Source organism: Pelmatolapia mariae, linkage group LG15, assembly GCF_036321145.2.
Source record: "Pelmatolapia mariae isolate MD_Pm_ZW linkage group LG15, Pm_UMD_F_2, whole genome shotgun sequence".
Taxonomy (NCBI): Eukaryota; Metazoa; Chordata; class Actinopteri; order Cichliformes; family Cichlidae; genus Pelmatolapia; species Pelmatolapia mariae.
Window position 1 is genome coordinate 16,092,122 of NC_086240.1, and position 16,750 is coordinate 16,108,871.

Genomic DNA, 16,750 nt, shown 5'->3' on the forward strand with positions numbered 1-16,750 from the left:
TGTCTCGGATCCTGTGCCAGGTCTTTCCTGGAGAATTTTCCCCCTTTCTTAACGTTATGACTTTCAGATTCTGTTTTGTGTTTTGGGCCCACCAATTATTTTGTCCTCCACTTGTCCAGTTGCCTTTAAGGGGACATGAAACGCTACACATATAAAGGTTAATTTACACCACTGAGCCCTGCTCTCAAAAACTGACATAGAGTTAACACTCTCTGTGAAGCCAGATTTAAGAAATAAGTGCATAACGTTTCAAAAAACATGTTTAGCGCAATCTTCTGTCTGTAGGGAACGTGACGTCATGTTGTTGGTTGCTTGCGGTTTATGTTAGATAACTAGGGACAGAATTGATAACTCAGAGGATAATAACGACACTAATACTAAGAATGTGTTTAAGGGGATCCCATTTGTGCTTTATTTATACATCCACTGAACCATCTCAAACTCTTAAAGTAGGCCTTTTTACTTTCATTTTTCATCGTCAAAAGAAATGGGTTGAGCAATTTACGACGAGCCCTGAAGGTAACACATAGCGCTAACACTCAGTGGTCAGCTGACGCTGAGCTGTCATGTGACGTTCATAGACCGTGGCTGGGCAGAGGAGATCGAGCGGAGCGGGTAAACAACAGCGGTGTATTTTACCAAAACACAGCTCGGTGGTGTCCGTTTCCTGCTTCTGCTCGTCCCGATCACACGTCCATCATGGCTTGGACAAAATACCAGCTGTTCCTCGCGGGACTTATGCTTACAACCGGCTCCATCAACACGCTGTCGGCCAAGTGAGTAGATTTAATTATGTTTTTCCCTCCCGTGTCATGTGTCTACAGTTACTGTAGCTGGAGCTTGGACCCAGGAACCGACCTGAACTACAGATTTACAATAAAATTTGAAGGGTGGTGGTGCCCAGTTAATTGTTTGGAGAAGTTAATAAATGTAGTTCGTTTATTGCATTTTCTTACAGATTATTAACGTAGAGCTAGCCCGTTAGCTAGTAACAATAGCGTCTCGTTTCCTTGTTAGCTTGTAAGCGGTTAACATTAACATATTTATCAAGCTGTGAGTTTGAAATCAAACTAGACTTTCCTGTTTTCATGTGAAACTAAACTGTGGGGGGACGGTGAGATCACTTATTTCCTTTCCAAGTAAAGGTCGGGCTTCTGTCTGCTTCAAAAAGGGGAATAAAAAGCAGTTAAACTCATTTCATTCATCGAGAATCGTGGTCACATAAAAATAACTTTGGTCTATTATGTCTTTGATTTACACGTGTTTCTTGCATTTGGTTCACGTTGTTTCAGCAGAAACAGCCTGATACATATGATACACAGAAAACTGGCTGAGCAGCTGCACTCTCTGGTGTTTGATTGTATTTAGCCTTAGGTGGTATGTAGTCTCTTTTGTATGTCTGTGAAGGTTCTCAGTCATCCAGGTCATCATAGTCTAAGGAGCTTGGAAAGAAAAGTGTCTGGACTTCTTTAAGTTGCTTGAAGCAACTTCAAGAACCTCAACCTCAACTTCAAGAACATCAACATCAACCTCAACCTCAAGCAACTTAAAGAAGCTTTTCTTTCCAAGCTCCTTAGAGTAGTCTCTTTTGGTTGCTGTTGATGAAGTAAATAATTCATGATTCATTTGTAAGTTTCATTGAAATACAGAGTATTAACATTACAGTTGTTTTAAATAATACTAGATAAGATATCAGTACATTAACATTACAGTCAACTCTTGTAGAAAAACTTTCAGATGTGAGGTATCAGTATTTCACTTGCTTATCATCAGACAGACGGTGTTTATCACATGACAAAACCGAAAGCATTTGAAAACAATGCAAATACACAAGGAATGCAAATACTTTATCTGACGCTGTAACCAAGGAGCACTGCAGCTGTGGCTTTATCAGTAGCTGGAGTTAAAACTAGACTATCATATATTTAATATTTGCAACCTATTGTTGTTTTTGATCCTAGCTGGTTTTTAAAATATCAGAAAACAATGAAAAATGCTTCTTAAATATTATAAAACTGCAAGATCTTTTAGTCTGTAGCCACATCAGCAAATGCCCAGCAACCCCCACCAAAAATAAATGTTTTTTAATATGTTATATGGTCATCCAGATGAAACCCACAATCTGAAATCCACTGGTTTAGCGGGAAAGTTGTATATGTAAGTGTGGCTAGAGTTTTGACCTCCATACTGTGGAAGTGGTATAGAATGGAAAATTGTCCAGAAACCATAATTCTGCGTATTTTAGCTAAACATTTAGCAGCTGCTGTCTGCACTCTTGCAGTTGGTCTGATTTCCATCATTCAGCAGTCCCCACACTTTTCTGTATTTAAAAAGAAAAACTGAATGCTGGATGATGGAAATCAATTTTCCTAATCTGATAATCAAAGTTGGGTTAATAAAGGTATTATGTGACTTGAGAAGCTTTGTAAAAAATATCTACTACTGCTACTGAAAAGCAGCTCTCGATAGGATGCAAAGATTTATCTAAGAAATGCAACTGCATGACATCATTATTTGCTTTTGACTGTTTAGAGATCACTATTCATTTTTAGATAACTTGTCCTCCTTGTCTGCTTAACATTAAAACGTATACAGGAGATAAAAGTAATATGTCCACAGATTCAATTCAGCTTGTTTCAGTTTTATTCATATAGCTCCAATCCACAACAACTCGAGATGTTGTTGAGATTGTCGAGATGTCGTCGAGATATTGTAAGGTACAGTTGATAAAATATTATAAAGAAACCCCCAAAATCAGACAACCCCCTATGAGCAAGCACTTGGAAAATATGGGAAGTAAAAACTCCCTTTTAATAGGGAGAAAACTCCAGTAGTTCTTGGCTTGGGAGGGGAGCCATCTACTTTGACCAGTTGAGTGTGAGGGGAATGATGTAAAGAAAGCACAAGTGGGCCTAAAATCGAACCCTGTGGGACTCCACGTGCCACTGAGGACAAAGAGAACATTTGCTGAAACAGAAAACCTCGACTCTTTAAAATAAATCAACTTAATGTTGCAGTCTGTTTATCAGGATTGCCACAACCTGCTGAGTCACCCACTGGCTGCTTAATAATTAAATCACCAGATATTTTTTTGTCCAGTAAAGACAATTAATCAATTTATAGATGTCTTTAAATTGACCTTTTTGCTCAAAATCCAAATATAATTAACCATGTTTATCCTGAAACACTGAATAATTGCTGTAAAATTCTGTTTTATTTTGACAAATTAAAAAATAAATAAATATTCATTTTTATAATTTTTGCTACATCCAGCATTTTTGTGTATTTTATTAATGTTGCTCACGGTAGTATACTGTTTGTGTATGTCAATTTATTATCACACTGAAGATGTTGGAAGTCATCATCAAAACAGATGTATCAAATATAACATACTTGGCGTCACAAGGTGAAATAAAAACGTGCACATTTCAGAATCAGTGATTGTTGGTAATTTAGCTTAGGTGAGTAGATTATCATAATGAGTGCTGACTGCATTTAAGATCTCTTTTGCTGTCATGATAGGAAGAGGTTTGTCATCTCAGTGAAACAAAAGATTCAGCTTTTTCAACTTCTCCAATATTCTGGGACATCAGCTTTCTGCTTCCTGACACGCACTTCTTTGTCCTTTTGCGGCTTTTGTCAGCTGAACAGATCTCAGTTCTGCTGCTAATTGCAGTTTGTATCAAACAAAACAGGTCATGTAGTGTTACTTAAGAGACAACTCGACAACTACCTGGTCAAATTTCACAACATTCACCTGAAACCAGCCGCATCTCTGTGTTGGCTCGCTGCCTTAAATGCCCCACAACTCGGATCAGTTACAGCTTGGAGGATGATAGTTTTCGTGCAACTTCCATCTTTTCTTTCATTCAACTATCCACCATGTAAAGATATTTAATCCAAAGCACACCAACCTTAAATAACAGGACAAGCAAGAGCAGATTTAGATGAGCAGACAGATCCACTCAAGTTTCCTTTGCGTATTGATGAGCTCAGAGGTTTCAAGAAAGTGCTGTGTCATCACTTTTAAAGACCACAGTCCTGCGTCGCACTGTCACCGGGACGCTCACATGCCAGTCAGGCTGTCAGACAGTAAAAAAATAAAGGTTTATGCAGACTTAAGCACTCATTAACTTCACGAGTGAAAAGACACGTCATTCAATCATTCTGTCTCCGTTCTTCATGTCAGCAGGCAGTAAAACAAGTGACCTGTAGGAGAAGTGGAATTATTTCATCACCACATGTTCAAACCAAAACCCGGCATAATGTGAAAGAATACAAAACAAGAAAATGTATTTTTACTTTTCTCTAAAAAAAAAAAAACCTCTGTGTTTTTTATGTTTCTGACTATATATTTTATTGTTTTAAAAGTCTGTAATTAAGCTGTAATAATCATGTTTGGGGTTTTTTCTGTGACAGATGGGCTGATATGTTCAATGCGAAGGGTTGCCAGGAGGAACCAGAGCGTCCATTTTCTCACCCATTTCTACAGGTATGGTAATAAACTCTTAGTGACAGCTGAGCTCAGCACTTTGATCTCAGTTAAAGTTTTTTCATAATGTCTTGGTTCTTATTTTAAATCAAAGAAAATCTTTCCAGTTTTTATTTATTTCATATATGCAGAGAAATTAAACATTTTAAATTGTTTTTCTTCTGTTAAGTGAAAACGTTTGCTTGTTTTTTAAATCTAATGAAGAGGATTTACATTTTTATTCTCGTTTCGGTTCTGCTAAAACCCCAAAAGAAGGTGCCAGAATTGATCTCAATACAGAAAAACCCAGGTGTATGTTTTGGGAGGTCAAGCAAGTGAAAACTGCTGCAAACCTATTTAAACTTTTGAAAACAGAAAGATACATCTGGATTAATACAGTAACCCATGCATGTCTTTAGTTTTCTTTGCGGAATAACTGGAATACATTACTCTGTCTGTCTCTCTCACTGTCCAGGCGGTGGGGATGTTTCTGGGGGAGTTCTGCTGTCTCGCAGCTTTCTACATCTTAATTTGCCACGACAAACGTCGACCAGAACCCAGGGTAAATCGTGGCCAGAGCTTCAACCCCTTCCTCTTCCTCCCTCCTGCCATGTGCGACATGACGGCCACCTCCATCATGTATGTTGGTAAGTGTCCACAGAACCTTTTTACAGGTCACCAAACCCTTCTCTACCGTCTTATTAAAACCGTTTTTGTTTCACAGCTCTCAACATGACGAGCGCCTCAAGTTTCCAGATGCTCCGTGGAGCTGTGATCATCTTCACCGGTCTACTTTCTGTGGCATTTTTGGGGCGCCGCCTGGCACCTAATCAGTGGATCGGCATTTTTATCACCATTCTGGGACTGGTGATAGTGGGCCTGGCTGACTTCATCGATGGAAACAAAGACAGCTCACACAAACTCAGTGATGTGATCACTGGTAAGATGTTTTGTTTTCTTTGGGGTCTTTTTTTAAACTCTTGATAAAGATCTGATTTGTTTATTTTGTTTGTTTGTTTGATATGATTGGATCGCAAAGTGTTTCAGTAAAAAAAACCCTCACAGTTTTGCTTTGTTTTTGTTTTTTGTCTGACTGCAGGAGATCTTCTGATCATCATGGCTCAGATCATTGTGTCAGTGCAGATGGTCCTCGAGGAAAAGTTTGTCTACACACATGACGTTCATCCCCTCCGAGCTGTTGGAACTGAAGGTACGACAGTTATAAGGAGCTTTGTCCAGCTTACAACATCAGATCTCTACTGCTGGAGATGAACCATTTTAGAATGGATGTGTATCCCCTCAAACCAAAAACCTACAAAAATAAAATGAGCTACATTCTTGGATTATCAGTATTTACTGAATGTCAATAATGAGATGGGCAAAGGTCATATACCTCATACAAACATCTGGAATAGACCTATGTTGTCAGATGAAGGCAGTGTCAAAAGTATGTGTTTCAACAGGTCTGTGGGCCATTTTCGCTTTTGCTGTTGTTGGTCCGTCAGCCGTGGAGAAGGGCGATGTTATAACATACAAAGAGCTGAAGTGAAACTGAGTGCTAAAAACAATCAAGTGTCTGTGCTGTTCATGCTGTATTTTTTGTTGTTTCGCGGTTCTTCTGTTCCCGGTGAACTCTGCATTCATCTTATCCATACGTCATCTGCACAGTTGGGATTTTGGAGGACTGCACAGGAGTACCTGTGCCGTTGGTTTTTAAAAAAAAATCTTTGCTCACTGTCCTGACAGAGACATGCACACAGACCTAACCTTTGTGGGACCGTAACTTATGTTTCAGAAACTCAGCTACACAACAGGCAGTGTGGCCTAACCTAACATTTATACTGCTGTGTAACGTATAATTTGTTACATTTTAGCACAAGTGCTGCAACAGATGTGACACCACAAAGTTGTTTTAATATTTTTAAGCTTTCACCTGTTAAAAATTACAAAGAAAGGTTCATTTTGCAATTTTGTTACACATGTAACAGTGCATTATGTATTTTTTTAACAGATCCTTTTTAAGAGTGTAGAGGGCACAAACTTCATACATGGATCCACAGCAGCATTAATCAGTATTTTTACATAAATAGTGGATAACAATATATTTCTTCTACTGTGAATCAGTTTATCACCAGATCTTGCTTTTCTCAGATTGGAGCACGTTAGCGTCTTTAAGCTCATTGTTTTGGCTTTACACTTTACCTTTTGTTTCTGGTTTAGCCTAATGACTCTCGTGAGCTTTAATTTTGTTATCTCTGATTTTGTTTTGTGGGTGGGGTGATTGTAAGGTGAGGTGAGGTAACTCAAACACACGACTGGCTAAAGTAATTTCTTTTTCAAAATATTTGTTTCCAGGTTTCTTTGGCTTCTTTGTCCTGTCGCTGCTGCTCATCCCCATGTACTTCATCCCTGTTGGAAACTTCGCCAACAACCCTCGGCACGTCCTGGAGGACGCGCTGGATGCCTTCTGTCAGATCGGCCACCAGCCTCTAATCTTGTTGGCTCTGCTCGGCAACACAGTCAGCATCGCCTTTTTCAACTTTGCGGGGATCAGCGTAACTAAAGAGATCAGCGCCACCACCCGTATGGTGCTGGACAGCCTGCGTACACTGGTCATCTGGGTGGTGAGCTTGGCATTGGGCTGGGAGCACTTTCACGGACTGCAGGTTTTGGGCTTCTTGGTGCTGCTGGTGGGTACTGCGCTCTACAACGGACTGCACCGCCCCCTGCTGGCCAGAATACCGTGCTGCGCTAGGTTTGCGAACGAAGAGGAGGGCGGCTCTGGAGAAAGAGAGAGACTGCTGAATGACGGCCGGGTGCAGACTGGTGACAACAGCTAAAACTTGTGGACACACTCGGCACAGACAGAGTCCCGATTTAGTGGACGGTCTGCCAGAGACACTGGTGTCAGTTTGCTTTAAAAACATCAGGTGTTCACATCGCAGATTTAAACTGGCACACAATGCTGTAACAGGTGAGAGTGTGAAAAGCGTCTTAAAGATAAAAATGTTGACATTTTGTAGAAAAATATGCTCGTTTTTTTCAGAGAGTAAGCTGAGATGATTAATACTTCTAGAACAGGAGGAAACGCTGGTTGTGTCCAATCCCAACTTCCAAGCTGAGAAACTGTCTTGTATATAACTTCCATAGTTACACAACATCATGACATCTGCTTCTGTCTTATTAATCTCCTCATCTAACATTCTGTAAGACACTGAACATGTTTGTGTTACAAAATGTGCAATTTTTCAGTCAAAGAAGCCAGTGTTTAGAAAGGGTGGCCTGAGATAGATTTTATATTACAGATTTTAAGGGATTATTTTAATTTTTTTATAACTGTTATATAAAAACAATTAAAAGCCAATGTCAGCATTTTTTCCCGACCCTTTTAAATATGTTTGTCTTTGAAAATGGAACTTTCAGTGCCAAAACGCTAAGCCACATTTTCATCCAAAATATACTGTCGGCATCACTTGTTGACTTTTTTGAAGAATGACGGACCACGCTCATGTTTCTCATTTCTTTTGCCACTCATAGTGTTTTATAATTTTGCTGACTGTGCAGTTTGATTGCGACAAAATTCTTTCCACATGGTGATGTGCGCTTGATTCACACCCTTGTGACGACACTACAGAGGCATTAGTTTAAAATATCCTTCGTAATCAAACTGCATGCCCGTTCTCCTCACCTCACTTTAGTTCTTTTCTGAATTTTGAATTTTAAAAAAAGTGTCTTTATGTTCCTCTCTTAGTTTTATTTGTACTGATGGAAACGTCAAGACTGTACGATCGATTTGTATTCTGTGTTGTAAATCCACTTCTCTGTTTAGTTCCAAGGTGCTGACTGTAATGTTCAGTAAAAGAAAAAGGGAACTATTATCAATTCACGCTTTTATTCACAGGCAGCAGCCTTTCTGATGTGAAGGTTCGCTGCTTTTCTTTTAATCAGTTGAAGTCAGACTCTTATGTGCAACATGGATGTTAATAAAATCACCGTGTGAAGCCTCAAACTGAGTGTTTTGGGTGTCGCTGTCTCGATGTTGTGAAAGTGGATGTAATGAGCGGGAAGTGAATCCGACTGAGGGGAAAAAAAGAGGCTAATAATAAATTAACAATAACATTTTTTTATTACTGTGGGATTCAGGATTTTAGAGGTAAAGTAAAAGTTGGAAATGAGCCTGAAGTTATCAAGGTTGTTGGACCAGTTTGGGTTTTTTTTTTAAGAACATGGGTGATAGAGGACGTTTTGATGGGTAAAGGGACTGTAGCAGTGTTTAGGGAGGACTGAATTACCTCTCTTGACTACAGACAGTGCAGGAAGGAAGGAGAAGGGCATTCAATGAACAGGTGGCTAGGTCATTGCAAAGTGAACATCACCATATATTGAATAAAGCTTTAAACTAGGGACTGAGCCCATAAACTTATCAGGAATCTTTTTCCTGAAGTCATAGATTTGACAGCTGACTATAAACTGGACTTGTTTCTAGAATCAGAGGAGTTGCCCAAATGTAAGCCTATTCCTCCTGAGTTTTTCAAACCCAGAAGCTTCTTCGAGATTTTTTTTCCCATTTCAATCATAAATTTGCTATTAAAGAAAACAGCACTAATGATCATGTAAGATACAATAAACAATAAAACACCAGTTTTTTACTGACCCATAACAAGCAGCTGATTAACTCCTGTTTAAGATAATATAGTGAAAGTATAGGAAATACTATGTTCAAAGTCTAACCCTCAAGTTTAGAAAAATGCAACATTAATGAGCTTTAATGTCACCAACACCAGCAGCTGACACCTGCTTTCACTTCCTGAGTCAAGTCAACAGCCCTTCGACGAAAGGTCAAAGGTTAAACTGAAAAGCCCCCCCAGAGATCTCTGTATGTGTAGCGGAACAGGAAGAAGGAAAATGTGTTAACAGACCACATGCACGTTGACACATGGTAATTATCCATGTGAACACACGAAGAACAAAATAATGTTATTGTGGGTTTTGTTTAATAGACGGCAGGTGTTTATTTTTGAAAAATACAAAATTATTGATTACTTTGATTTATTTAAGTATTTTATTTTTCTGTTTTTTATTTGTTGTAACCAAAATAACATAAAAATTTAGAGAAACTTTACAGCATAAATTGCTTTTTAAAACAAAAACAAATTTATACATGCTTTTTTTTTTTTTTAGGAATATCTAGCTTCAATCATGCAATTAACCAAAGTTTCCCCAAAAGGTTTCATGACATAAAAAGTAGTCCAGTGGACAACAGTGACCTCCACAGTCAGCAGCTCTAAATCCAGAACTGAGCTGACAAATCAGGAGAACGGAGGTGATCATGATCGTTCCAACAAGGAGCAGAATCTAACATCATGTGGAGCGAAACCAAGAAACTGGGCTCATTAAAGAGCAAAGAGAGGCTCTATTCATTGTTTTATGAAGGTGCATTCATGTAACAAAACAGGTAGAAATAGATCTTTGACTTTGAGAATTTTTAATTATATTCTATTATATTCATTCTAGTCCAAAAGCTCAAGAGCACAATTTTAAGTATAAAAACCCATCATTTGAATGTAGAAGCAATAATATACACTCAATGGCTACTTTGTTAGGTACACCTGTTTAACTGTTTGTTAATGCAAATATCTCATCAGCCAATCACATCGGAGCAACTCATGCAGGCAAGCAGACAAAGTAAGGCAACCTGCTGAAGTTTAAACCGAACAGTAGAACTGGGAAGAAAATAAAGAAGATAAAGAGTATTTCAGAAAATGCTCAGCAACTTTCCTGTGTAACCAAAGCTAGATTTACAGAGAAAAGGTCTGAAAAAGAGAAAATATCCAGCTAGTTTCTTGAACATGCCAATGCATCTCAATCCAATAGAGCACCTTTGACATGTGGTTGAACAGGAGAGTCACATCAAGTTCAGATTTCTTCCTCCGAAGCAGTGTTCATCATACTCAAACGGATTTTATCGATCATGAAAGGCTTGTTTAAGTAAATCACTTTGAGTTATTGTTTTTGTATAAATAGGGCTTTATGGTTGCCTGTTGGAATAATGGGAAACATGGAATCAGAACTAAATTCAGAAAGTGGCTTTCATGCTCTCCAGTGAAGACTAAACTGGAGGTTTTTAAGGAGGCAGTGTCAGGCAGGCTACTCTTTTACACTTTGTGGAAACTGGATTGGCTAAATCCACAATCAGGCAGGCCAAATATGACTACAGTACAGACCACACCACTAGATAATCATACCATCAAATTCTGTTTATTCATAGAAAATTAACTTCATCTCAGATCCAAAATATGCTAAATAATGAACACAAGCCTCGAGTCAGCAAAGGTCCTGTCCAAAGAATGCTGCTTTTTAGTGGTCTCAGAGGGCAAGTACAGTCTCAAGGCCAAACGCTCATGGCAGGCTGAGACATACCAGCATTTCACAGTAGACGATGGAAAAAAGACCCATTTACAGATGATGTGAAGTCTGAGATTTGTGGCTGTAACAGAGGGGTGTATGTAAGGAGACTAACAGCAGAGAGAATGATACCCACGGTGTATCAAACCCACAGTGAAATATGGTGGTGGGAACAGTCAAGTGTGGGGGTGTTTGCTCCGCTGGAGTTGGAAACAGGCACTAAAATGTGAATGGACTCCACCCTGACCAAAGAGAAGTGGCTCCCAGTGTTACAGATGTGATCCACGCTCTGGTTTACTATTTGTGAGAAATATTAAATTTTCAAAAGCAAAAGGAATCTTTACAAATAGTTTCTGACTTTTGGAATACTTTTCACTTTGGCTTAAATTATTTTCCTAAAACTCTAACCAAGACCTGCTTTTTGTCCTTAAAAAATGGGGGCATGCAGCATGAGGAATACAGACAGACACACACATGCAAACACACTCACTGCAGACCGGCAGTCTGTCTCAGCAAAGAAGAAACTGGCCGCTAGATGGCAGCATTTTGCTGAAAATAGAAGGCCGCTCTTCAACGTGTGTGGCTGCTTTCTGTCATTGCCTCCGACCCTGTCATTGCCTGCGTTATACTGTCTGCAGTACTGCGATACTCACATTCTAAAATAAATAACTGTAGTGTAATAGATATAGCTCCAACTATAAGAATTACAGCGACGGGTAACATCAGTAACCCTGAAAAATAAGCAGCCTACAATGAAACCTGTTAAATGTGTCGAGAAATTATTTAAAGGGAATCGATTAAGTTTAATTTATGTGTGGTTTTATTTCCTTATAAGCAGGGTTTAAAAAAAAAAAAAAAAAAAAAACAACTAAAAGTCTGGACATGTTTTTTATTTTCAGTAAGAGTAAATGTGAATTAGTTCGGAGCATTTTCTTTATTTTCTTTACAATACGTGAAACCAAATTTATATGAGAGAAACATGTTTATAGCTCGAACAGCTGGATAAAGACAGAAAAATACACTCCTGGGACAGCGTGGAAAATGATTTCCAGTAGCTGCTATTGTGGACTGACTTTTCCCAGTGCGATCTGTGTGTCCTCCCCAGAGACAAACCGAGCTACAAGTATAACAAAAATAACAGATAGATAGATAGATAGATAGATAGATAGATAGATAGATAGATAGATAGATAGATAGATAGATAGATAGATAGATAGATAGATAGATAGATAGATAGAGGCTGTTATTATCATATCTGAAGCAGACCAAACTTTTTCAGTCGACCAGCGTTAGAGAGCAGCGGGTTTGCCTGTATGAACTATTAAAAGCTCCAGGCTGAGCTGCTCTGCATCAAACCTTGTGCCCTCGGTGCATCTGCAGAAAGATTTCTATACAGTGTGACTTTTTAGCAACGGATTTTGCGCATTTAATTGGAAAATGACACTTTTAAGCAGATCTGACTGCAATGACCTGGTGGTTCATGCTCCTCGTGGCACCCCTCTGGAGAGGCAGCGAGCCTAATGGTTTGTTATTATGACCTTTTGTGTTTCCATTAGTAGGCTCCTCTCCTGCAGCCTTCAGCCCGCAGCTGCTTACAGTACGTGGGATTTATACGTGTGTACATTTGCACACTGGGGCTGCAGAGGGCCCCGAACCTCTGCACAAGAAGCGACTTTAATCTGTTTTAATGTAAACAGACGGCTTTGCTCAAAGGCACCGAGTCACCATCATATTTTAAAAGCCTCCATTAAAGCATGCCCCTTAGGTTGTTTACAGCAGAGGCCGGACTGTGGTGAGTGTGATTAGTCTGCTACTCCAATGTCCAGCTAATGATCACTTAATGTGTCCAACTATGACTGCGCAGAGCAGAGAGTGAAAACCCAGATACCACAAAAGGAAACACGGTGCTGTAATGGGATTTACTCTCATAGGATCTCAGCATAGCGGATTCATTTTCGGTACCTGCCATAATCCGTCTTTTTCTTCAGATAGTTATAAAAACACGTGGGCGATCAGCAGGTTATTAGACAAACAAAGCTGCAGATTTAATGATTTCTAAAACTGACGTTTTAATTCAAAGCAGATGCGGCCAACTCTAGACTTTCACCGACAGCCAGAAAACCCCTAAAAGTTTACCTTTTGCCATAATATGTATAAGGTATTTTCTGATTTTTTATTTATTTTATTTTATTTATGTATGTATTTTGCGTTCATGTGGCAATGTGGCAACCATAATTTCTTGCTTTCTCGTCCTCACTCATATCAACATTGCAATAAATGCGGTATTAAAACGTGCAATAAAATGGAAGTTTTCATGTAAAGTGGGTGAAGTGAATTGAAGTATTATACATAACAGGCATGGGATGCACATAAAAAAACAGCAGCTACATGTGAGTTTGTCCTATAATATTAAAAATGTCACTCACACGAGTAAAAATAGTTTATTCTCAGGCTAAATATTTTAAAGGACTAAAAGCCTTTGTGACTTTTTAAATTTTGAGTGCTATATGCTTAGATCCTGACCAATATCATATGTTTGGATTACTGGTACTAGTGTAGCACTTTTACACTTTTTTCTTATTTGATGTTTGTTTTTCTTTTCTTTTTGCTGGTATAATAGGAATACTGGCAGGAAAAACTAATTTTCCTCTAGCCATGGAAATGTAAAAATAACCTTAAATTCCGACTTTTTCTACTAGCTTTTTGAAATTTGTTGTAACTGGTAAGTACAGAAACCAAACAGCAATTTTGAACAGAAAACAGTTAAAAAGTCCAATTTGATTATTTTATTAAAATAATGAAATTGAAATGAACACTGTTTAAATTAGTACAAAACACTTTATTGAGCAGAATAAAGTTTAAGGTGCAGAAAAGCCAAAAATGCAGTATCCCAGTATGAGGACACTGGCTCTCAGGAGGCTCAAATAAGCAACAAAAATCATAAAACATTATTTTTGTTACTGATTTGATTTTCATTTATTCTACAAAACTACACAGTGTCCTAATGTAAAACAACAACAGTGGCATCTTTAAGTGTTTTCTTTCTTCCCTTTTTCAAGCCAGCTGCAAATACTCATCTGTTTATTCAAATACTCTGATAGACAGGAGTGGGTGTCTATCTGAGTGGAAGGTTTTATTTAAATTAAAGGACCGCAAAACATGGACAGCAATGAAAATCCTTTGTGTGTTAGTCTGTGGAGTGAATAGTTTCAGCAGAACAGCATCAGTGTTCAAATATTTTTCCTTCTTAAAAAATACTTTAAAAAATCAAAAGTGGATTAAAAAGTGTGTGGAATGTCTTCCTCAATGTACCAAATGGTATGTGTGGTACACTGATATATGTGAATGATTGTGTACATGTGTATGTATTCATATGTGAAAATGCAGATAAGCATGAATACATATATATTACAGTATAAGAAGGATTATTTATTTAATACAGGATAAATATGCAGGATGTACTGTCTGTAAGTGTCTGTGTGTATGAATGATTCTATGTACAGATAAGTAAGTAGGTATCGGTAAATTGTATACACACATGTGTATATGGGACATGAACCGGTTAATTGAAAAAAAAAAAGAATATTGTAATTACTGTAAAGAGACGAAGTGGTGGGATTAACATAAGTTTATCCTTCTTTCCATTCCTTTTCAAACAATCGACTTCTTTATATACAAGACATTAACGTGTAATGCTTTATTTTTGAACGTACAATTTATTGTTTCATTAAACAATTAAAATAAATAAAAACAAAATGCACTTTGTTCTTTTGAATGCTTGGAATAAGCAAATTTACCACCTTAAAAAAATCAGCACGGAGCAATAACAGAGAGAGCTGTTTTTCATTGCTGTCACTGGGGGGAGCTACTCGAACATTTAGAGCCTTCGTATGTCATTAATATTCCACATGTTATCTGTGTAAATAATCACTATTTAACCCATAACCTGCTGATCACAGAGCGTGTAAGATTGTAAAAGGGTTTCATTTAATTACATAAATATTTATGATTAATGAATTTAATGATTAGTAATAACGATGGATATTTATATAAATTGCTTATTCGGAGTCAGAAATGAAAAAGGGCCCAAGTACATTTGCACGTGTGTATGTATTTTTCTTTTTTTTAAAATATTACTTTATATTCCCTCTGCTAAATTATCTCATATCTAATATCCTGTATCGGCATGAAATAAAACACATTGATATAACTTACACTTTGAGGTCTGCAGCATTAAAACGGAGCTTACCCACGATTTATTCACGAGTAAAAATGATATGATGTGTTATAGAAATGAGCCACTTTGTGCCTAAAGAACGATTTTGTTTTTGTTCTCTTCTAAATGCAATGTGACACTTCTACTTTTGCTAGGTTAAAACAATCCTCAATACTGTTATCCATATATCCATAACCATGTTTACTATATGATCAAAAGTAGTCGTAATTGGACGAACAATCATTCGTGTTTCATTCATTCATTCAGTCATTCAAAAAAAAAAAAAAAAAAAGCAGACTATGGTTACTGTCACTTTGACATTTAACCTCCTGCGTGTAAATTAGAGACCATTCATTTCAACCTCGGACAGAGTTCAGCGTCTGAAATACACGGGATGTGTTCAGGGTCACACAAACGGGACGGGCTTGTTTTGAACTGACTTTAGACATATCCCTAAGTTCTTTTTTTCTCTCTGTGGAAATGGTGGCAGTGTGCCATACAGAAGGCTGTGTACAATGGCCCAGGTCCCATTAAATCTGCGAAAGTTCCTTCCTGAGGCAAACATTGCCAGAAATAGTAATCTTGGCCTGAACTGGAGCCTTACGAGAGGGGAGCAATAATTCTCAGTGTAATAATGGAAATCGTTTAATTCTGTCCAGCAGCATGTGATCCTGCAGGGCTACGGTGCGAGGTGCTCATTCAGTTTTCCTCCGCCTGATAAGACTTCCTGAAAAACACACAGCGAGCAATCAGGCGACAACAATAGGCTCCGTCGGACGCTTTAAACTTCAGGTAGTCAACAGTGCAAGATTGCACGGCTTTGTTTTCCCCCCACAGCTAGCATGTGACTCATGAACGCTTTGAGATTTTGGGTTTCATGTTGTTTGTTTAAGCTCTGATTGCACTCTGCAGTTGATTGTTCAGCTAAACCCTCATTAGCGTTTTAATCTTCTAACATATTTTATTAGTCTTTTAATGGGCGGTGAGACCTCAGTGATTCATGGGGGGGGGGGGGGGGAGAGAGAGAGAGAGAGAGAGAGAGAGAGATCCTCAATTTTCTTGGACTTTTTAAAATAAACTCAAAGGTTGGAGAGATTTTAGCAGTGATGGAAGAAGTCTTCGAAACCTGTGATGTAGGAAAATCAAAAATAGACACAATAATTTTGAAAAACCCTCCAATTACGAGTAAATGAACTCTGTGTTTATGAGCACAGAAGTATTACTAGCAGAACAGTAAAAAGAGATTCAAACTTTTTGGACACCTTCTACAGAAAAGCAACCCCCTAAACTACTAAATAATGTGTTAGGTAAAACCTGGTTATCTGTCAGAGACCTGAAATCAAACAACAGCCACAAAAAGTACAGGTAAGATGACCGGCTGTATTTCAAAACTGGTGCACTTTAAAATGGGGTCGGGGGGGGGGCAAGCTATGACACCCGGGGGATGCCTCCGCACCAGTTCTGCAGCCTAAAAATGCGCACACCACCCTTAGAAGGATGAGGACACACCAAACCCAGTGCATGCACACAGTGAAGTCAGTCTTAAAACCTTCACAGTAGGTGAGACCCAACGTGATTTCCCCCAGCCAAGATTTCACTCAACCTCCCCCCTACACTCACCCTCACTTCTTCTCTTCTGCCCCATAAAACCAAATGCA

General features: G+C 38.4%; 1 protein-coding gene across 1 annotated transcript; it reads left to right on the forward strand.

Moving 5' to 3' along the window:
• Positions 1–578: 578 nt before the first annotated feature.
• On the forward strand, positions 579–8,469 carry slc35f6 (solute carrier family 35 member F6). The gene is made up of 6 exons (XM_063495404.1): positions 579–776; positions 4,420–4,492; positions 4,947–5,118; positions 5,196–5,411; positions 5,571–5,681; positions 6,827–8,469. Exons 1-6 carry the CDS (start codon positions 700–702, stop codon positions 7,309–7,311), a joined length of 1,134 nt encoding a protein of 377 aa, XP_063351474.1. The 5' UTR covers positions 579–699; the 3' UTR covers positions 7,312–8,469.
• Positions 8,470–16,750: the final 8,281 nt, after the last annotated feature.

Bases quoted from the DNA above. Each gene is read 5' to 3' on its own strand.
- slc35f6 (XM_063495404.1), top strand. From the start codon at position 700: ATGGCTTGGACAAAATACCAGCTGTTCCTCGCGGGACTTATGCTTACA. The intron at 777-4,419 runs GTGAGTAGATTT...TTTCTGTGACAG, and splicing joins ATCAACACGCTGTCGGCCAA to ATGGGCTGATATGTTCAATG. The intron at 5,412-5,570 runs GTAAGATGTTTT...GTCTGACTGCAG, and splicing joins ACTCAGTGATGTGATCACTG to GAGATCTTCTGATCATCATG.